At 35.0% G+C, this 23,859-nt stretch overlaps 1 protein-coding gene across 1 annotated transcript; it reads right to left on the reverse strand.

The window, feature by feature from the left end:
• Positions 1–14,840: 14,840 nt before the first annotated feature.
• LOC119080410 (sodium-coupled monocarboxylate transporter 1-like) lies at positions 14,841–19,415 on the reverse strand. Its single transcript, XM_037188749.1, has 11 exons — positions 19,349–19,415; positions 17,413–17,776; positions 17,184–17,343; positions 17,023–17,088; positions 16,908–16,959; positions 16,539–16,606; positions 16,317–16,471; positions 16,017–16,266; positions 15,575–15,955; positions 15,330–15,517; positions 14,841–15,259 (listed from the first exon to the last, which is right to left on the reverse strand). The coding sequence occupies exons 2-11, from the start codon at positions 17,664–17,666 to the stop codon at positions 15,034–15,036; spliced, it is 1,800 nt and encodes a 599-aa protein (XP_037044644.1). The 5' UTR covers positions 17,667–17,776; positions 19,349–19,415; the 3' UTR covers positions 14,841–15,033.
• Positions 19,416–23,859: the final 4,444 nt, after the last annotated feature.

Genomic DNA, 23,859 nt, shown 5'->3' on the forward strand with positions numbered 1-23,859 from the left:
AATTGCTAGGACTTTTATTCGAAAAAAGAATTTTACATTTTGCTGCTTAACATTCGTAAGAATTTATAATTGTACTCGATCGATATTATAAAAACTATAATTGCCTAGTACCGAATATGAAAAAATCGAAACAACTTCATAGGTATAACAATTTATGGTAAATAAAACGAAAGCGCTGTTCGCATATTTTCCTAAAGAGTTACTATTCGCAACTAAGAGTAATTATACCTAAAGGGGAAATTTCGAACAAAATTACGTAAAATATGTGGTCCCAACATGTAATACGAAATGTTTATTGGTATGTGTGTTTGCCCTCAAATTTAACTATCAAAAGGGAAATAGCGTCAACGCATACATGGATTGGTGTAAAATTATACAAAATGTGTATATTATACAAACTGATGTTGGGACCACATTTCGTCTTACGAATTTCCTCTCCAGGTATAATTACTCTAAGATTCGCACAATATAAATATGAAGTACTAGTGTACTTAATGCAGTGTATCGACCTTTGCTCGGGACTACTGGAATGGAAAAATATTTAATTATTAAAAAAAATATTGTCGCGCGTCAAAAATGAAATTTCCCTCTAAAGTTGTTTCACGCTTCAAAACAAAATTTTTCTTTCAAAAAAAAATTTCACTCGTTAAAATTTTCACGCGTCAAAAATTTTCCATGTTTTCGAAACGCATCCAAACAGACAAAAAAAAATCGTGTGTCAAATAAAGCATGAAAGTGAAAAAAATCCAAACTTTTCCTCATTAGCCTGTACGCCAAATTTTAAGTCTATAGGACTTTCCGTCTGGGCTCCACAAACAAACAAATAAGCATTAAACTTTATATTATACAGGATCCAGTGATTGGTAAACGGGTTATTAGAGGGCACAGAAGGGCAAACCACTCGATTTGCAACTCATTTGCAAGACTTTTTTAGCGAGCAATTGTTTTTAAATGTGCAACTCTTTTTCTTAGTAACTCATTTAGAACTATTTTCGTATTTAACTCGTTTTCTTCCACAAAATGTAAAGAAAATCAACAAAATTCGCAAAAAATTGGGAAGAAAAACTAAACTTCCACCAGTAAAAATATAATAAACTGTCGATATCGCTGTTTCTGAGTACTGATAAAAGTAGCCAATGGTACCAATAAGATTTACCCGATAAGGGTAACAACAATGAGCGAGTCAATTTTTTTTTCTAGCTTTTTTGTCAAAAATAAGCATTTTATCAATGCACTTCAGGCATGATGAGTACTCTAAATAAAGTACTGAAACTATACAGTGTATCATGCATCAATATATCATACATATTTTGGCAATATTAAAAAAAATTTGAAAAAGTTTTCACACAAAAAATAGTACTTAATTTGGCAGCACTTTTGCTTGAAGTTCGTTGATTTGTTCAAATTAATTTCCACGCGCGCGGTGGGGCTGAACGAACTTTAAATAAAAGTGTAAGTTAACCTCCCGGGTTTTTTCATAAGTCAGTTGGGGGAGGAAAGTTCTTAACAAGTAAACAAGTTTTAGCAAAATCCCCTGAGCTGTTTCTGAGAACCAGCATCAGCGCCAGCCAGGGCTTGTGAAACACTGAGGACTTAAGACTGACATTGGAATTGATAGAGGGACAAATTCTAAGACTTACAGTGTAAAAATTAGTGCTCTAGACATTTTATTCATAGAGCAATAGAAGCTGAAAGTCAAAATTTCACCATACTGTTATCTCCCTTACGAAAAAACTGAGGAAGCCTGTAAATCGTAATCCCAGACTAGTCTTGCAAACCCTTTCGTAGCAAAACAAATATTTTTGAGTCGAAGTTCTTTGTTACATTTTCAGAAATTGTACTTTTAGGCTACCCTTTGGCAAACTTTGGCCGCTTCTATACCTTATTCCATATCATAGTGTTGCTAATGTGATAGCCTAGGGCCTCAGCTTTACAACTATACCAAATATGCCATCGGGATTACTTTATATTTGTTAAAGACTGTTACAAAATGCCTCTTTACACACTGTAGATGTCGAGTAACTCCTGATGGATTAAATTTTAATTCCAGAAAACATACTAATCTCTAAAACTTTTACTTGTACATCGTTGGGTGGGTTGTTGCGTCGGACTCCGACAAGAGTACTGAACACATTCTGAGTCAATTCTCCAAATATCAACAACATTTGTCTGACTATAATGTAGAAACTTCATAGGTACGTAGTACTAATGGTCTTACTTTTAAACCGTAAATGTAGTTCGCTCGATTAATCCTTCCACCTGAACTATTATCTTTAATTTGTTTCCAAATTTCCAATTATTCAAATAATTAAAACTTTACCACACACGAAACATATGTCTGTTAATTTGCATATAATATTTTCATGGACAACGCAATCACTGCGCTTCAGCATAAGAACACGTTATACGAAATTTTCAAACAATATTCTAATCGATCTCAATTATAATATGATTTTAAATAAACACAGTTACAACTCCCAACACCTTTTAATCATTTTGCATATTTTATGTTTGAAAAACAAAATATTTGCACACGTACGGTTTGTAACAATAAAACAGGGCGAACCGCAAGTTGTATTTTGTGAAAATCTCGTTAACCCATTTCTTGTGGGTTCTTACATGCAGATGTTCGGATTACTAAATACAATTCAATTTTCAATCACCAACAGTTTTCTAAATGAATTGAAAATTATATGCCAGCTGTAGAACATTGTATAATTGACGAGGTGATTCCGAGGGAGCTTCGATATTTTTCATTAGAAAATTTAACTGCGTACTTTTCCGCGAGTATTGCTATTATTGTCAGACACCAGGGCTTCTCGTGTGTTTTTAGCACGCTGAAGACAATTGCCGTTTTTTTTAAAATTTAAATTGACGGCCTACTCTACAGACTGTCAGCATATCGCAAATATAATAATACAAAAAAAAATTTCAACGGATCTATGCTCTGTAATCTCTTACTTCATTGGGTTCAATTAGTGAGACCAAAGTTCTGAAAGATCATATTTCGACCCCCACGAAGGCGTCGTAAATTCAATCGGAATTCTAATTAAAAACCTTTTTTGCCAGACATGTTACCGGTTACCCTGCTTCGAGTAGTTATGCGAGAAGCGAATTTTTGAAATTTCCAATTATTTTGCCATGCGGTTTAGTCGAGACTTGTGTGCATAGATAGATATTTTTATAAAATATTGTAGAATTTTATCTGGGGCTTTCCAATAAGCATCAGCGGTGACTTGGTGAACTCTAAAAATATCCAAATTGAACACAAATTGATTAATATTGATGGGACCCTTGAGGAATTTATTGTTGGAAAATTTGTCTCGACACTATATCTACCAATATTGAGCGTAACACAGGCGATCATATGAATTCAGAGAATACAATATCAACTACTTTATTTATAGTACCCGGACGAATGGACTTTTTCATGTGGCTAAAAGAAAAACACTTCTCGGTGACTCCAAATCATCGGTTTAAAATGTACAGTGAATCTTATTTGGCTTTCATCGCATAAGTGAATCAGTTCAGGTCATAATACGAAAGTTTTTAAAATGACGTGGAACAAATCCAACCATGAAACATCAAAACCATAGAAAGATTAGTTTACGCTTTCTGAAATTTACTTTTCAAGTTAAGAATGTTATATGAAATTTCATGAAAATTTTGGTCAATAATTCGGAAATCAATTTTTCATGATTCATTTTTGACAATGAGGAGGCAATAGTGTTGACCACAGAGGTGAAACTTAAAATGTATTTTATTGTTACTACTTTAGCACTGTTCAAACTGACCGACGTTTTTTTTTTAATTTTTAAAGAAATCGAAATTTAGGCAACCTCGACATCTATTATAAAATACTTGAATTGCCATTAGGTAATTGCTGAAATTCTGTGGTATTTTACGACAATTTCTACGTGGACGTGTTATAGCTCTGTGGTTTTTGAGCAAGATAAATGTTTATTCTGGACGAATCCCCAGAGGCATTTATCAATATATCAATCGTTAAAAAAAAATGAAAAATTAGTAAAACATATTAAACTAAAATATTGTTCGTTAGAAATTCGAGTAAAATCTAGATCCATCTATTTATTTCGTGATATCAAACCCGTGTTTTCTTTCATTCAATTTTGATTCATTTCAATGAAAAATTTATGAAAATTTCTTTGTATTCAAAGTCATCATAGCCGGACTGGCTGGACTGTCACTATTTAGTTAAAATCCCTATATTGGCGCCTCTTTAGACTAAATACTTCCTTAAGTTTCCATAGAGTATAATAATAATCCATTTATTTAGCAATGCTATTCCTTTACATACATATTCATACACTCATATTCATTGATAATCCTTTAGTCCATTAAAGAAATAATTCAATCAATTAAATTTACTCAAATTCTAGAAAAATTGAAAAACTGATCCCTTGAATTTACGTCATAGTCTTACACAAATACTTCAAATTAAAGACAAATCTTTTAAAAACTCTTTCTCCTTTCAATTCGCTAGGCAATTCATTAAAACACTTTAAACCTTCATATAACAGCATCCTTTGGGTGCATGATTTCCTGTACAATGGTAGTTTGAAGTCACCGTTGTTCCTGAGGTTGTAACCATGGGTACCGCCACTTTTGTCGATTCTGTTCGAGATGTATTCCGGCACTAGTCCTTGTTTTATCTTGAAGACCAGTTTCAGACCAGTCCGACCCTACACGCCATAGGTATTAAAAAATCGTGGACAGAGGTCAGAGGGAGACACGGTCAAGAATTTCAAGGGAATCGGGGACGCCCTTTATGGACAACATGTATTCTTTTCCTCTTTTCTTAAAACGCAACAAAACGGTTGGAAAAGTTCCTTTAGTTTGGTGAGTGAACCTATAATACATAAACATTTAAGTTTAAGTAATATTATAAGGCCAGTGTGTTTCAGCACTCACGGCAAAATTTTGAATGAAGGTAAGGAATGCAAATACTGTTAGTTCTCATAAATGAAGTCATTCATTCATTCGTTTCTGTAAGGCACAACGTTCCGGAATACACAAAGCCATTTATTTATAAAAAATTTATATTTATTTAAAAATTTATTTAGTATTTATTTACACATACCAACGGCATAGAAAACATACAAATACCCATCATGTAGTATATTTATGTATCATATTTCGTAGTAAAATTTGTGAGTAAAAATGTAAAAGCTTTCGGCACACACCAGAGCAGCTTTATAAATTGTGCTGCCGATGCAAAAAAAGGAGAAACTTTTCTCTTTTATGTGCACGCCAAATGGATATATGCAAATGTATGAGATGAGAACAAAAAAAAAATTATTTAAAAAGTAGAAACTTTGCTTTGATCTCGTTAAATTTTCACCGAATTATAAATAAATTACACAATGGGTTATGGCGCACATTTTCGGTTTGATACAATTCCACTTCATCAATTTCCGCATAATTTAGTATTTTGTCACATACCCACTTCTATTAGACCATTAATACGGTAACATCACACAATGACAATTGATTTTCACTCATCGCAGCATTTAGGCACTTCTTGTCAACATCAATAAAGAACATCTGCCCTCATAAAAGTCATCTTCAAATCACTCACGTGATGTGAATGGGTAAATTTCCTTACTGTGTGCTCTACACGGATTTTGTGTCGGAAGATGAAATTATATATGAAAGAAAAGCACTTAACGGTGGTGCGTCTATTGTTTTTATGTGATGGTTGCTTTCTGCCTTGATTGTAATCGTATGTGAAAAGGTGCGTTTTGTTTACGTAGCATTTTTATTCAGTTATGAATGGAGTTTGCAGAGGAATGTAAACAGTGGATTCGGGAGTGTGGAACAGTTCTGTGTATTCAGTGTTTTCATTTCGAATGGAATTTGGGTCACAACATCCGGTGAAAGGTTGTTAGTTTTTGCGACGTGGAACATTCATTAAAAATACTCTGCAAGGATGCACTGGAAAGTGTAAATTTAATTCGTCAATACCTCAATGTGTGGCACTTTGTTTCGTGTAAGCGAAATTGAGTTTTTTAACTGTAAACTTTGAATGTTAGAATTGAAAGCAATGAAATAGATGGGTTTGTGTAAACTTTAGAATTCATTTCACAACTGAAACAGCTATTACATGCGCTCTAATGTCATGAACGATGTATATGGAATTTGTTAGTTGAAACGGAAAAACCATTTTTTGTGTAATTCAGAATTAAATGCTTCAGCCGATCATAATGTACGACTTTTCATTGTGCCGAGAGACATAGCCATTATGCCGTTTTGTATGGGTTTTGCGGAATGCGTCAATTAGGGAAAATCTGAATGGAATGAAGATCAAGCAGCGTTTCATCGCCACATTTCACATTGATTGAGCAGGTAATGAACAAGAAAAAAATTAAACGAAAAACTCAAACATAATGAGAACAAGCTGTTCCCTACACAACTTTACTGTTCTTGTTTAATTTACAGTCACCTAAAAATATTTAGCAAGAAAATCACGTCTTTTTTTATTCCAACAGTTTTCACAACATGTGACATACATACACTCTATGTACATTACGCCAATTGTCTCACTCTACACGCGCGTATAAAGCCGTAAAAATCTGAGAGAGAAACAGAGAGTTGCATGAGTTTCCTAAGTATTTTGAGGTTAGTGTACATCTTTCAGACTATTGATTATCCGGGAAAGTTCTGTTGTGTGAATGTCGTCTATAGAGTGTATGTTGGTCTAAACAAATCTAGAACTGTTCAAAGTCTAAGAAAATAAATGTTGGTAAACACATTATGATGATACAAAATATTTAATCACATGAGAGGTTCGTCAAATTTGCCAGAATAACTGTTAAACGTAGCGTACAAACAATAAAATTATCATGCGTGACTCATCTCACAATTATTTTTTTTTCATGCAACAATTAGAGACACCAACTGCAATATAAATGAAAACTAATACAGGCGAGCTTTAATTAGTCAAACTAATTTGTTGGAATATTGATACTCTCCTCCCTTACACCCCAAATGCAAAACCGCAAATTTGTTAATTTGAATATGAAAATAAAGCCATAAATTACTGTATACATGACCTAACATATTATAATATTCACTGGGCTACAACATTTGGTATTATACACGTAAATTCATCATTTCCATATTTATGTCAAAATTGTATGGTTCTTCATTTCGTGTCCTATAGTTAAAACTCTCAGAATAATATTCATGTGAAAAAATTAGCGGAATATTTAATTTAAATGTTTTCATTAATTAATCACATCAACAAATATTGTTTGATCTTTACTAGCTAAACATATATCTATCGCACTGCTAAAAAGATAGACTTAAATCGATCAGTGGTATGATTTGAAGTCGACATCAATGGCCTTTCTTTGTATAAATGTCAATGGTTATACGGTGGGGACCGTTAAAAAAAACCTTAACGTCCACTACTGTAACAGCCATTATGTACAATAGACTGATGTCGACTACAAATCGTACTTTAGCTCAGCACCTACAAAAACTACATTGTCACTTCAACCCACATTTGTGTATGTATACATTGAAGTACTAGATTTATTTTGAACTAGTACTTCAAGGCAAATATGTATCAGATCTGTGGGGTCATAAAAACAAGTCTGAGTACTTGCTATATTATCATGGCCCTACGTTAGTGAAGAGCCGTGACGCAAGTCCGTTCACACTGGAAAATTTGTCAAAAAATTTTCCACATGACTGAGGAACTTTTTGACTTTTCATTTTTTTGCTCCTACTACCCCCAAAGTATTTTATTCATAATCTGGGCGTCCATACGAGTTCAACGAGCTATCACACGCCACATAAGATTAAGATTTGGCCCAGATATTAAATTTCAAAACTTGAAAATTTGTATGAAGAAACTGATCGTCCAAAACCACTCACAGTGGAAGTGTGACGCAAGTCCTGTTATCCTCTTACAAAAGATCTGATATCGGTGTAGGTGACGCTTACAGATTCGACACGCAAAAAGATATGTGTCACAGATGGCAGCTGATGAGGAAAGCACGAGAAAAATTTATCAACAAAAATTTTACCCGAAAAATTTTAAGAAGAAAATTATAACAAAAAAAATTGCGTCACAAGTGCTAAAGGCGTGTCACCATTTTCGATACAAGTGCGGAAAAGTACGGCAAATATTTGGAAATTACACGTATTGAAACGATGTAGCTATGCGCATGTGAAGGTCAGTTTCGCACGAATTCATGAGGCAGAGTAAAGTAAACCAGGCATCTTTACACTGTCGTTATTGAAATGGATTTAACGTGAAATGTATGGATATCGAAGCATGTTATATCATCCCTTTTCTTTATCTCTTGCACTCTGTCCATGTCGTATTACGATCATCAACGAAGAGGAATAACTTTCTGATGTAACAAAGTTCAATTTATACCAAGCAGAAAATCTATTTTCGTTACATTTTTGTTTTACTTTGTTAGATCACTAAAACCACAACTATTTTCAGCAAATGCTTGGTATTTTGTTGCGAATATAAAAAGCTGCCTCATCACATTCGAACATTTAAGCCAATCCTTCAATAAATAACAGATATCAATTGAATATCCCATGCTGATATAGAAAAAAAGGACATCACAAACATACCGAATAACGGATTCGTTTTTCTTTCACAATCATAAAATTCTCAGTTACACATCTTATTCTCTGCATTCTCAAGTATATATCACTTTATCCACAATGGTATTTGATATATCCTCTTTCGCTTTATTGTTTTATCAGAACAAATATAACACATACGAAATCACTTCAGGGGGTTCTTTTCTTGTTTATATAAATGGCATGATTGTCGATCTTAAGATATTGCGGTGTGGGTATTTTTGTTGTTCAGTTTCCAATGTTTTTTCAAAGTGCGTTTTATTTAGTCACTGGAGGATTCGGTTTCCATATAATTTCATTAACCACATCGGGGCATCTCCTGCTTCTGTCGTAACGGTTGAACGAAGAAACATTTTCTACTTTCATCGGTTGATCGATTTCATGTAAAAAATAGGCTCAGACATTAATGACAAATTATAATTGGAAATGAAATTGATAAAACTGCTTCAATTATAATTAGAAACTAAATAGTCAGTACAGTAGTAATTTCCAGATTCTCATTCAAAGTTATCGCTTTTATCACTTTTGTGACGCTTATCTGACCAAGACGAACAATTTAGTTACGAAATTGGGATTTTTTACGTATGCAAAACAGTAATTGATTCGGAAAAAAATATTGGCAACACACGAACAATTTCTGTTGCTAAGATCAGCAACTATTCTGCGTTTTCCGTTGTTTAACTTTATGCTACACCGGTTTATAATGGAAAATGCGGCAAATTGTTGCTCTCAGGAACGCAACATTACCCGTGTGTAGTCGTACAATCTATACGTCTCTAATCGACTGATACTCTGTGTTTTAATGTTGTGTATTCGATTCCAAGAGAAATTAAATAAAATTCAGAACCAGCCATTTCGGCTCCTATATTAGTTCGTACACGGAAAATCCGTGGATTTCAATTAAGGCTGTGTAACTTATAACTTATAATGTGGCTGTAGTTTTCATAATATAGGTGCAAGACTTATCAAAACATAGCTAACGCCGACCCGTACGAAACACCTATTCGTATCAAAAGCCTTTACTGTGAAACTCTTCATTTCTTTTACTTCATTCTCTACTGAAAAGCTATTCGCCCTTTAAAATCACTTACATTATCTTTCTTTGCCTTGTTAGCATATACAAATAAACTGCCGGAGGCAATATAGACAGCCCCGTACGAAGTCAACTTTCATAAATTCCTATTTAAACAACTATATACCGCTATATTTACCTATATTTTCCTATAAATAAACATTTCACAGATGAATATGCTATTATAGAGCTCTATATGCCTGTATATAGCTCAATATAGGTGAATATAGATATATATAGATGTCCATATATGGAATGCCTGAAACACCCCACACACATAACAAATTATTTCCATGTTAACAGAAACTCTCTAAGTACTATTTTTCCCAAGATATATCACTTTTATTAAAATCCAATATGGCCACCGGCAGCCATTTTGTTAGGAGACCGGAAATTTTACCGACGCTTTACATTCGTTAATACCTTTCAAACAAAAAAAAAATCATGAAATTCGGTCAAAATTTACTCGAGATATTGACAAAATACTCCACGTTCACTGTACGGCCGAGTAGCCAGATAAGAGCTCACTCCAAGAGACCTAGCTCACGCTCCGGAGAACATAATTTCAAAAACGTTTTTTTCCCTGATTGGTACGGTCAATACCTATCTAATAAAGCTAAAACAGACGAAATATGTTCAAATGTGGCCGACCTACAAGCAAAAACTGCTTGCCGCACTGTGCCTGTTTCACACCAAGGGGTATAACTCACGAGTCGGTCATCCGATTTCCATAAACTTTTTTTTTGTCGATCGGTATTGTAAACACCTTTTATTTGACGTATAACTTGCAAGTGTAACGTTTAAATGTCCAGAGATATCTTCGAAAAACCGTAAAGCACTTTTTGGGCCACAGCTCGATCCAAAATTACTCATCTTCGAACTTAGCCTGTCTTTTGACATTACCAAACGGGAAAAAAAAAGAATTTTCAAAATCAAATGCGTTTTACTCAAGTTATCGTGCAGACGGACAGACGGACATTTTTTTTTCACTGATTTGGCATCTCTAGACAACCACAATAGGTTTCCCCTTACTCAGGGAGTCCAATTCGACGTGTTACAAACGTATGCGTAAACCTATAAGACCCCAGTACTTCGTACGGGTCTAAATATAGCTATTGAACGCATATTCTATTAACATTGGTTATTTACGTGCAATATGAGTTACACAACTATATTATGGATTACACAGCTACATTACGCATCGACATCACATGTTATAGCTAGGATTTGCATATTGTGGCTGTGTACTCTACATCATAGCTGTGTAACGCATATTTGACATATGAAAAATATAGCTGTGGGCTGCATATCAAAATAATGTATGGGACCATGCATTCAAGTCATCCGTGCTGATGCTCAATTGACATTTATGTTAATGAAAGAAAAATCGCACCAAAAACTGTTCTAAAATAGCTTAGCTGATTATAATGAGGTTTCATCATCAGGTTAATGTAAATGCCTATTCAATAGTCAGAATCCGTAGAAACAAAGTCGAATGAAAATATCAGAAATTTCACTACATTAGTAACAAATTCATTAACTATCCAAGTAATGCTCCTAAAAGTCAAACTCGTCATTTCACAGGAAATAATTGAATTGGCGATTCTTCACACAGTTTCAATTCTTTTTCTTTCAGAACCTAAAACAATGCTCTAAGTGACAACTCACCAAAGTAAACATTCTAAATATAAAAACTACACTTTTGAATTAGGCTGTGTGAGGCATAATATAGCTGCAGAATTTATATTGCGGTAGCAATAAGAACGTGTTAAAGCACGAGCAAAGTTAGCACAACAGCAGCATAGGTGACGCGGTCGGATTCTCGGTTTAAGCATCAATCGGCGCGGATTGTACTTGGATGGGTGACCGCAAAATTCATGAAAGTTTAGGATTTTTTTTTATTTCTCGTGATAGATGTGAAATGCGGCTCACAGCTATAATATAAGTTACACAGCTATTTTAACTACAGTCTTCGCAATATGAATTCCACAGCTATATGCCAAAAAATAGGGGTGCTAAAGTCCACTTATAGATCTCACATGTATATTGGGATTTTTCGTGTACCAAAAGGCTGATATTGTGTTGAATGAATAAAGTCGAGGTTGAAACGATTAAAATCGAAATATTTCTGGCATTAAGGAAAATTAGGAGGTAATATGTACCGTCTGGAACACTTGGTTTAGAGAGTAGGAAGTAGGTGTAGAACCAGTTAAGACGAATCAACACAACGATAAACTGTAGCCTAAATTTGTGCGAAAATATAATATATTCCCGATGATAACTTCGTATCCGCGTCCTTTCTGGAAAAAGTGAGAGCATCGTTTTGTGTAAAGAAGTGTTGGCTTTAAGTAACAATGATACATGTTTGTGGTTATGTAGCCTATTATAAGAAAACTCAGAATTTATACCAATTTTAGTGAACCATTGCGTTTTGTCGTAGTAAGTTACACCACCTCAAACATTTATTGTTTTTAGTGAAGTGGCCTGCGAATCCTTTGGTTCTGTTGGTCCAGAAACTTCGATTTCTTGAAGAAACTCGGTAAACTTGTAGCCAGAAATTCCGGCGAACCGCGGTCACTAGATTTACAAAAAAATTCAATATTTCAATCTCCATTCAGCGAAGAAACGCCACTTGTATTCGAGACACTTTTTGAGTTGAAGACAATTGTGATATTTTTATGTGATTTTAATTGTGATATTTGTCGCTTAGTTTTATTGTAAAATGCAAACTTATCATTTACGAAGTTATCATCGAAAATATATTATTTGTGCACACAAATCACACAAATTTAGGCCACAATTTAGCGTTGTGCTGAATCTTCTTAAGAATGTAGCAGATAACGGTGAGGCTTAAAAATTTTAAATAAACGTGTAAGCTAACATCCAGGTTTTTGTCATAAGTGAGTTGGGGGAGGAAAGTGCTATTCAAGTGCACAAGTTATAGGAAAACCCCTGATCTGTTCCTGAGAACCAGCACCAGCGTCAGCTTGTGGAACAGTGAGAGGACTTAAGATTTATATTGGATTTGAGGGACAAATTCTAAGATTTACAGTGTAAAAATGATGACTCTCGATAATTTCTTCATTGAGCAATAGCAGCTAAAAGTAAAAATTTCACCATTTTAAAAGACTGATATCTTCTTTGCGAAGCAACCGAGGAAGCCTTTGAATGATGATCCCAGACTAGTTTTGCGAACCCTTTTGAACAGCAAATAAATTATTTTTGAATCGAAGTTTTCTGTTACATTTTCAGAAATTAAACTTTTAGGAATCGCTCGGTGAACTTTGGACGCTTCAAAACCTTACTGGTAAGAACATTTCCCGTCAATTTGGTTGCTTATATGGTAGCCTAGAGTCTCAGATTTACAACGATACCAAATATGCCATACTTTATCCTGTACAAGAAATATTGATGAAAAAGTTTTGCATTGAGGTCGCTCTACTCGCGAATCTAGAGCTATCTAGAGTAATTATCTATTTTTAAGAAAAACAAGCAAACATTTTAATCGAAATATGACTTTAAATGTTTGATAGATATAAGAAAGACATTTATTTGTAATGTCGTCTTGAAAATAAGTAATTCCAAACAGAGAATTCTTTCAAGACGAATCTACACATGGCTAAATTGTCGCCTATATTAGGGCACAAAATTATTATTATTTAGACGATAATTTTAGGCACGAAAAATTGAAATGTTTGTGGTGATGTAACCTAAAACCAAGAAAACTCAAAATATGTGTAAATTTTCATGAAATATTGAGTTTTGATTCTCCGTACAAAACCCACTAATCAATTTCGAAACCGTATCTGAATGGTCTGTAACTTTGAAGGTAAACGGTCTTACAGCCCATGAAGTGTTTGAACAAACTGATATATGCAAAGATAGAAAATCCTGAATAAACCTAGCCGATGGTATACCGAATATGAAAACCTTCCACTCAAATCAGAAAACAAACACGTTCTAACGTTCCGCCATTGATGGACGGCCTCGGATTAGTTACATCTATGTAAGTGAAAGAAAGGGTACAAACTAAAGGACAACATTCTCGAATAATCTCTACAACATGATCTCGATGCGAATTGAATCATTAGCTTGTAAAACGAAAAACTTTTCTCGCTTTGCCTGTTATCCATATAAACAACAAAATAACTTCCTGCGATATTGTGACAAACTGTACACCGGTCATATCCCTCAGTTAGTAAGTGTGTATATATATCAATGAATGTAACACTAATCCGTAATATATGTAGTCTTTAAGTATCTTATTGTTGTGAACGATATTTTACACACAAAAGACAGCAGCAACAACAACAACGCACAACGGAAGAAGAAGAAGAAGAAAAAAAAAACAAAGTGTAAACCATTTGAGATTAAGATGGTTAATAAAATAAAATTAAATGAAAAACGTTCACGGAGTATGGTTACCGCTTTTACAATGCCGTTTTCTTATGAATTCAAGCATTCAAACAGCCGAGAACCACAACAGACTTGACTGACTGGCAAAATGGGACAGAACAAACAAAACTATAAAAACTTTTTCATGCTGAAATCAGCTAACGTTCGGTATATATTTACTTTAACCTCTTGACGGAGAAGCTTTTACTTTTCAGCTTTAATATATGTGTTTTTGTTTGAAATTTACCCTCGTTTTTGCAGTTTAATTTTCTATATTTTCCTTTTTATTTCATCTCGAGTGTATTATTGTTTTACACAGATATTTATATATCAAAGAGAGAGCGAGTAGAAAATGAAGAATGAAAAAGTCCTTAATTCACATTGAGCTGGGGCTGTCCCTTCCACACCACTTATCCGTGTTAACCTTCTTTTGTCTAGTTTATTAAGTCATCTCGTGCAAAGGATGGAAAAGATTGAGTGTGGTTTAATGAATGTTATTTTGGTTTTCTGAAGAACAATGGATTAAAAGTTTTCGAAATTTATTTACGGTGGACAGAGTGGAAGGATATTTTTTTTTAAAGGAGAGAGATTTTTCATATACGTGTGTGTACGAGCTGATATAAGGGAGATGCTTTCTATCACTCACTTTCGTTCCTTTTGTTAGTGTTAACGTATGATTGATGATACCGTCAGTAATCGTGTTATTGCAACAATGTTTGTTGTGCAAATAAACTGTATCGGATTGTAATCTCGGATGTTTTTTTAATATTTTCTTATCGATATGGACTAAATTGAACAAATTATTCACTACATTGTCTGTGCCAGAGATGGCATGGTGGCTCTATTAACGCAATTTATCGGTGCCGATTATCATCAACCAGCGCCACCATGTCACCTCAATAACTCTCACAACAAAAATTCGTTTCTACGCTAATCTACGTCTGAACGTTTTTCAACTCAAATGTGTGTGTCACACAACTCCTTCTGTCCACTTCTTTGAACGTTACAAATTTCCGCACAAACGGTGAAAACAGCATCGGATTGACATCCTCTTCGGTCTTCTCTTTCCAAATCAAACTGGTCACACTGCCGACGATTATTGTAATAACACCGCCGAAGAGTGTATAGAATAGGTATGACATGTGATGAATGCGGAACGTACTGCGATTAGGATGTGATATTCGTGCTAGCATTATTGTAATCGCTATTGATTCAAATCATTCAAATCTACCTTTCTTCTTCGTCGACTAGTAGAGTTGAATTTGTCGGCTCAACGACATTCGTAAATGAGTAATTGCATCCGTCCGTCGATAACGGCTTTCGGGTAAATTTTAAAGCTCCTGTGGCTATGTCGTGTTGTGCATAGATTAACATCAAAATCATTGCGAGCAACGAAACTATTCCACCGGTTAGCGCTCCCTGTTGACAGAAATATTTTTTTTTAATCATTGACTTCTCTAATGTGTGTGTACACACCCTTCTCTTCACCCACGGACACAATATTCCCACTGTGAACAAACCGAATAGAGGTCCTGCCGCCATACTGCTCAGGGTAACCGTTAACTGTAACACTGTTCCCAGATACTCTACGACAAATACGAGAGTAACCGAAATGATTCCGATAATGAGGACAGTGCCTCGCATTATGTAGCCCGTCCGCTTTTCACTCAATGGGCTTTTCACAAATGGTTTACAGAAATCTTCCAGTACGACAGCAGCCATTGAATTTAAACATGTTGACAGAGTACTCAATGCTGCGCTGAATATTCCAGCAATAAACAAGCCAGGCATTCCTGGATAGTCACCAAGTACGTTCATCATCAGCAATGGAAGAAGTTGGTCTGGTGCGCTGATCAACTGAAAGGAAATATTTTGACGAATTTGATGCGTAACAAAAAAGGGAATATTCAACACAAACTTTGGTTTTGAGCGGGTCACATCCAGCATACCACGCATAGATGAGTAATCCATTGTAAGAACAGATTATAATGAACGCGGATATTAGGATCATGAATATGATCAACGCCTTGTTCGCATCTTTTAGTGAAGGTAAGGCCACGTATCGTTGAAGCATTGACTGGCTCATGCTGCAAGTGTATACGTAGAGCGGTATTCCGCCAATGAGGAGCGACAGAACAGAATGTCTCTCAGTTAGATCCGAAGTCAATCTAAACAATTTGCGAATTATTTCCGTTGACAGCTTCAAACAAAATCTTACTCCGGAAAATTGAGTCGTCCACCATCCCAGTTCCGATCCCAAATCGTTTGTAATCCGGTAATGTCGATAGTTCCTTTGATGCTTATCACAATCATAGACAGAAGCATCAGTATCATCTGCACACAATCGGTCCAAACCACGGCCTTAATGCCTCCCTTTCAAGTCGGATGAAAAATGTTTCTTATGACGATTAAGGAAAGAATTTGAATCTCTTTCACTTACCACCAGTGTATAAAATATGCATACCAAACATACAAACGGAGTGACGGCATGGATATTTACACCAGTTACTAACAAAAAATTAAATTGTGGATTTCAATTGTGTCAGATTGATGGACTGTCCATAAAAACCAATTTACATTCTTTTTGAATCCTGATATCTCCCGTGTAAATAACCGCGAATGGACTCATCACCATCGGTAAAAACAGAATCTATCGCTATACAAGAACATAACCAATAATGTTATTCGACAGACCATTCAACAGGTCAACTATTATCTTTGTAAACAAGAACAGACAACAGCAAAACAAACAAAAAAAAAATGGCAAAACGCAATTATGGACAGCCACAAAACAATTTTTGATGTATACCTTGGTTAAATGCTAACGCAGGCACATAGATCACAACAGGTAGGTAGGATATCTGAGATTGAAACATGTAAATTATGAATGTTTCCAATTTTCAATCGTTGGCTCACGGACTCACCGTTGAAATGGTATACATTACAGAGCCAAACATTCGCAGCCGTTTATCGAATCTCATTTCAAGATACTGAAAATATTCGTTTGTACATTACTAATTAGTGGTCGGGTTGAATAAATTTGTTGGATTCATTCTGTTGGAAATGAAATAGTTCTTGAGCTTACTTCATATGTTGACGTCAGCTGTAAGTTATAGAAGACGGGCAGGAAAATGAATCGAATTATTATTCCGGATACGGCCAAACTGATAATAACGTAAATGTAATTTGTTCCATACAAATAGATCTCGGTAGCCGTTCCTAATAAGAAGATTCCCGATATCCAGCTACCAAAGTGTTGAAGATAATAAATGATTGATCTAACTTAGGGTAATAAAGATGACAATTTTGTATACCTTGCCACCAGCGAAACAGCCACTGGAAATACCGACATTCGCTTTCCTCCCATCAAATATTCATTCGCAACTTCAGATTCATGAGCAGTGTCTGCCGATTTCTTTTTCGAATTTCGTTGAACAAAACCGAAATAGATTCCAATCATGGCAGATCCGGCCAACATCAGCAGAAAAACCGCATAGTCCGACCAGTCGAAATGTAGCAGTGATTTGTTCAATTCACCAACATTAACGTTTTCGCTTGAAACCGACATTTCCACAAACAAAACCTGTGTGTTGTTACTCTAGTGTTTGACGAACAACTGCACCGAATTCGTTTAAAAATACGCTGTTCAGATATTAAATGTGTCCGGAAGACTGCGTACTGTAAAACGCAATTGAAAGAACTGGTTATTAACTATCAAATTATGTTGAAATTTAACGTCTGATTTTTGAAAACACATAAACGACTTAGTGGAGAAGACGAGTGACATCACTTAGAATCATAAAACTATTCAAGAACAATCAAAAAAAAATTTGATGAGTTCCAATAAAATATAACAATTTCGGATTCTGGTTTTTGTTATCGATATACTGAGATTACGTTTGTTTACGTTCGTGTAACTTGTTTGCTACATATAGGTTATTGTCACTTTAGAGAAGAAAATTCCATTATATCGTTTTAATGATGCGAACACATCCACTATGGTATTATGGCTATTGAACTCAAATTTTTGTCAAACTTGTAGTTACTCGGTTTATTACGAGACAGTGAGCATTAGAAACTCTTCCTTCTGAATTAGAGCACGGTGACATTTCAGAGCAGTGCGTATTACCCTCTCTTCATTATTTTCCCTTGCTTAAGATGTAGTTAATGTCAACCAAATTTGTGTCTAAATTTGCTTCAGCTGTTTTTGTACCAGCCGGTCAACTCACACCAGCACACTACTTCAGGGAATGTGACTCAATTTTAAACATATTTCTGACTCAAACAGGTCACTTATTCAGGTCATGCAAGTTTCATAGTCACACTACATACGCGGTAGCGATAAATACGTATATAAGCAGTGCGATTGCATGCGTGGACCAGCTGGTAAAACGCATACATTTGGTGAAAAAGAAAATTAAGAAAGTCAAACATGTTTGACATGACAAGACAATTCGATGCTCATTAAGCATTGATGAGCATTTTAGTTATAATTACACTGCATGACCGTGTAATTATGAATATAGAAAATGTGAAGTAGAATACATTTGCATTGTACTTTACCATCGTTAAATGTCGATCGTAAAGGTTCAATTTTTACCAATTTGTTGCTACATCTGAGGTTATAACGTTATTATGACACTTGTCTGACTATGACTATTGGCAATATATAAGTTCACTACATATTAAGGGCACGTGCCGTGGTAACTTGTTTTCTAATTTTTTTTATGACTTACGCAGCAAAGTTTGCCGAATCAACAGACATTCGGGACTTGTTGGTGTGCTTAGAGCTTAAGTGTTTGTGCTGTGTGAAATCTGCGAAGTAGTGGAAACATACCTCCTCAGACATCAATCGTTATTGTTTTCGATGTTTTTAAAAATGATTAACATTACCGATAAAATTTGATAAAAAAAAGTAAGAAGAGACGTTGATGTTGTTTATTCTCATAAAATGTTGAATTAGCCTAAATTGACTTTGCAACAAAATAATCGTTTTGGTGGCTTAAATTTGAGTTTTTGTAATATTGTTGGGAAAACTGGAGTTTTTTTTCGTCACTAGAGCATTTTAGAATATTATGGAACATTATATTGCCTTTCAGACACACTAACACACTAAACACATTAAATAAAAATTATCAGTTAAGTAGTAACTTAATAGAAATTAATTAACAGAGCTTATTAATTTGCGAATCAATTATATTTAATTATATTCAATTAGATTTAAATATTTTATATAGTTTATTTTCTTACTTTTTAATTATTAATACTTTGGTGTAAACAACGTTAAGACTGAAACATGACTGACACCGCTTCAGGCGAAGGTTCTGTATTTATGCAAAATCTTAACATAGGAAAGATAGACAATCATAAAGATGTCAAGTCGTCCTATAATCGCCCGTGGTGGATTGGTGGATTAGTGGTCCTATCCGCCTTTTGTGGATTTATTAATATGTCATCCACCGAAGCGTAACAGTCTTCGTTTCGTATTCTTTGTGAAAGTCAATCCCTTATTTCCTTTTTTCAATAAGTTGCATCTGCTGTGTCCCGTTGAGCTTGCATGTTAACATCTTATGTGTCAGGACAGACTGCAACGGTCGAAGTTTAGAATTCGTTCTAATTTGAAATACTATCCTGACGTCCGGTCGACCGAGGTCAAAATTTGACTCTGCCTGAAACTTCAGGTTAGATTTTTATTTTTGAAGAGACCTGACCACCAAAATTTCTGTATACTGTTCCCCTGAAATTTTCATCAAAATTTTCAAATATACTTGTCAGGTTTCAGGTCAGGTGAGTCGAGGAGTTGAACTAACTTTTATTGTTAAAAACTGCCCGAATCTCAGAAACTATCGGATCGAATGTATGAGTCACGCAACTCCTTTTATTGGCTTCTTTAAACATTGAACATTTTCTCACGAACGATGAAAACAGCATCGGATTCAAATCCTTTTCGAATTGCTCTTTACCAATCAAATAGGTTATACTGCCGACGATGATTGCAATAACTCCACCAAAACTTTGATAGAATAAATAGGACATGTGATGAATTCGGAACGTGCTGTTGGGATTTAGGGATTCGAGTTTCTATTATTCAAAATCGACAGTTCAAATTTACCCTCCTTCGTTGTATTTCAGTGTCGAATTTGTCGCCTCCGCAACGGTTGTGAATGCATAGCTGCATTCTTCAATACTTAATTGGTTTACTGTGAACTTCAACTCTCATGCAGCAATGTCAAGCTGGGCATACACTAAAATCCAGACCATTGTATATCATGCCGATATTATCCCCGTAAATGCACCCTGTTGATTGAAAAACGATGTTTTACCTGATGTGTAAATGGAACGAAAAACAAAGTGCTTTTCTCGTCTCTTCATCCAAAAAGGCACAGTAATCCCATTTTGAACAAAATCGGACCACCTACAATGATGACTAAACTGAAAGCATATTGCAAAACCTAAACATTCAACGGCGAAACCAAGAGCCACAGAAATGACTCCAATCACAAGGACAGTGCTTCTCATTAAATAACTTGAATTGTTTCGTTCAGCGACTTTCTGGCGAGTGGTTTATAAAAATATTCCAAAATGAAAATGGCAGCCATGGAATTTAGGGATATCGATAGGATGCTTAGAGCTGCACTGAATATGCAAGTAATGAACAGTCCAGACATTCCTCCCAGTATGCTAATCAACAGTAATGGAAGTAATTGATCCGACGTTATGATAAAATAAAATGATGAAATATTTCGAATAACTTGCAACGACTGAAATAACAAACTGAGCCACATCCAGCATACCAAGCATTTAATTAACGAATAATCCGAACTGAATGAATATCGATGAAGATTGAAGTCGCCATTCTTCGTAGCTGCTAAAGAGATGTGTCTTTGCTGAATTTCTTGACCTTAAAAAGTTCTCCAATGAGGAATGACTAAACGGACGACCTCTCAATTAAATCCGAAGTCAATAATTTTTTTTACAAGAAAATTTGGCCAGTGGATCTAATTCAGGTAAGTTTTCTTACCCCAGATACGACACCACAACAGTTTGTAATCCGGAAACATCAATCGTCATCAATTCGATGATTATCACAATCGTAGACATGAGCATCAAAATCAATTGTACACAATCCAGTCCAAACAACGGCCTTAATGCCACCCTTTCAAGTAAATTGAAAATTATCCTCATGAACGTTGTGCATAGTCGTATTGTTGTCACTTACCACCAGAGTATAAAATATGCACACCACACATACGAAGAGAATCACGACAGGAATATTTATGCCATTTATACTGACAATGGACTTTTTTTTTAAAGATTTTGGCTAACATGTAAACTTGATAGGCTGTGCTGTGCTGTCCATAAATCTGCATTCTATGTGGACGATGATAGGTTATTTTTTACATCTTGTCGTTATGTCTCCCACACAAGAAATAAAATCTCAACAAAAAGAAAAACAAACCGATTTAAGGGTAACAGAATCCAAATGCTTTAAAATTTATTATTGAATTACTGATATACAGCACAGCAACACGAATAAACGAGTAAAATAACCGACATAAAATAGTGCGTCATTTTGAAAATGCATCTCTAATTTGAACGATGACCAACAACAGGTTAAACGCGTTTACTCGATAAAAAAGTGTATCGTCAGCAAATAGAAATTGTTCGACAGCTAATTTATAGACAGCCTCAAGTTGTTTTTTAAGTACCTTGATTAAATGCTAATGCAGGCACGTATATCACAACAAGCAGGTAAACTGTCTAAAATTGTGAACAGTGTTTGTTTTTTTTGAATATTTTTGCATCTCTCTGTCGTCATAACACCTATATTAGATTCACCGCTGCAATAGTTTGTCTAATCTCATTTGTAGATCAATAACGTGTTTTTCGTAAATAGTCAGGTAAATAGGGAAATTAGATCACTGTGGACGTGGTGGACATGATGACGTCTAAAGTTATTACATTTTTAACAGGAAGCTGTGCATGAAAAACTGCTAACACAGAGGAATAAATTTGTTTATTTCATCGTGTGTGTTACAGACACTGTAACGGTGGATGAAAGTATTTTTGTCGGAAGCTTACTTCATACGTTGATGTCAGCTGTAAGTTTAGAAGACGGACAGGAAAATATATTGAATTAATACTCTGTATATGACCATACTGACAATGATGAAAACATATGCTGTTCCGTACAAATAAATTTCGGTAGGAAGGTAATTCGAGATATCCAACTGAACGAAATGTTTTACAGTCGGCGACTCTGAAATAACTAACGTGTTTCGTTTCAGCTGGTCCGCTAATTCAGTCTTTAACATCTAAGAACCAGCCACTGACGAGATTTTTAAATTAATCACATTCCACATACAGCGTTGCGTTAATTTCAATTTTGCACATATATATTTGTTCCTTGTGTTATTTAATGTACGAAATTAATTCAACGAAACCAGTCCACTGGTTGTCAAAAATATGTAGAAGCCATAGAAGTCTGCAAACTAGAAGAGTAAAGTCATCTGTTCATACCTCTACTTTTTCAATTCTTTTCTTCTTTCAGTGGCTGGTTCTTAGATGTTAAATACGATACAAACTTAAGTTTTTCTGCGTTTTTAAACGGTTTTACCACTACCCCGGGAGTGCGTGTAACTCTTTCAACCGTATAAAGAAGTGTAAGCAATTTTAAAGTCGCCGACAGTATTGTAAAAAAATAAAATTTTTGGCGAACGTCTTGATCTATAAAGTTCTTTTTGTACCTTAACCTTGACACTAGTGACACTTGGTATTACTGACAATTGTCTTCGACCCATCTAATATTTTCGCGAGGCTTAATCGACTCATGGATATCAGTGCGAGATGATTAGATTACAAATTAAAAATTTGACAGTACACGTAAAGGAAATAAATTCGAATTAAGTTCCCAAGTATAGGGGTACCATACATTTTCTTAATGATTGAATCAAAAAATTATCAAAAAAAAACACTATCCATCGCTGAAATAAATTTTATTTTGCAAAATGGATCAAGACTGAAACAATTAGATAACAAATTAAAAATTTGACAGTACACGTAAAGGAAATAAATTTGAATTAAGTTCCCAAGTATTGGCGTACCATACATTTTCTTAATGGAATGAAACCGAAATAGACATAAATGATTGCAGATACACTAAACAGCAATATTCAGATCAGTCAAAATGTTCAGATTTTTTTCTTTTAATGTCGACATCTCTGGGCAAAAATAAAGATTCCGATATAAGTATTCGGTCAAATATACTTTTTTTGATACCAACATTGAAATTTAGTCATTTGTGTACCTGTTTTGGACGATTGATTTTAGGCAATTTCGCGGATTGTAGGCCGAACGAAGTGAGGCTTACAAGCGAAAGTGCCTTAAATCAACCGTCCCAAACAGGTGCACATGTGAGTTTTCATGCAGAGGGCCGGAAACCCGAGAAAATTCGAAAAATTGCCCTCATTTTCGGCCCCGAAGCATGAAATGATACTTTCGCCCCGCATATGAGGGGCGAAAGTAAAAAAATGCATCCCACGGGGAGAAAGTACTTAACGAAGAGCGAACGCAACTGAACGAACAGCGAAAGTGACTGACGTCACAGAAAATGAGAGAAATGAGTCGAGTTGTCAACAAAATCCGCTCATATTATGCAGAATACTTTGATCAAAATTGTAAAACACTGTGCGCCAGTGTTCTTATTGAAATTAGCATACAAAGTTGATACTTTTTGTTACTGAATGATTTGTTAGTTATAT

The sequence above is a fragment of the Bradysia coprophila genome, chromosome X (assembly GCF_014529535.1).
Source record: "Bradysia coprophila strain Holo2 chromosome X, BU_Bcop_v1, whole genome shotgun sequence".
Classification (NCBI taxonomy): domain Eukaryota; kingdom Metazoa; phylum Arthropoda; class Insecta; order Diptera; family Sciaridae; genus Bradysia; species Bradysia coprophila.

Coding starts and splice junctions, on each gene's coding strand:
- LOC119080410 (XM_037188749.1), bottom strand. CDS start 17,666: ATGTCGGTTTCAAGCGAAAACGTTAATGTTGGTGAATTGAACAAATCA. Junction 16,267..16,316: donor GGACGACTCAATTTTCCGGA/GTAAGATTTTGT, acceptor CAAATTGTTTAG/ATTGACTTCGGATCTAACTG. Junction 15,260..15,329: donor CTAGTCGACGAAGAAGAAAG/GTAGATTTGAAT, acceptor TCCTAATCGCAG/TACGTTCCGCATTCATCACA.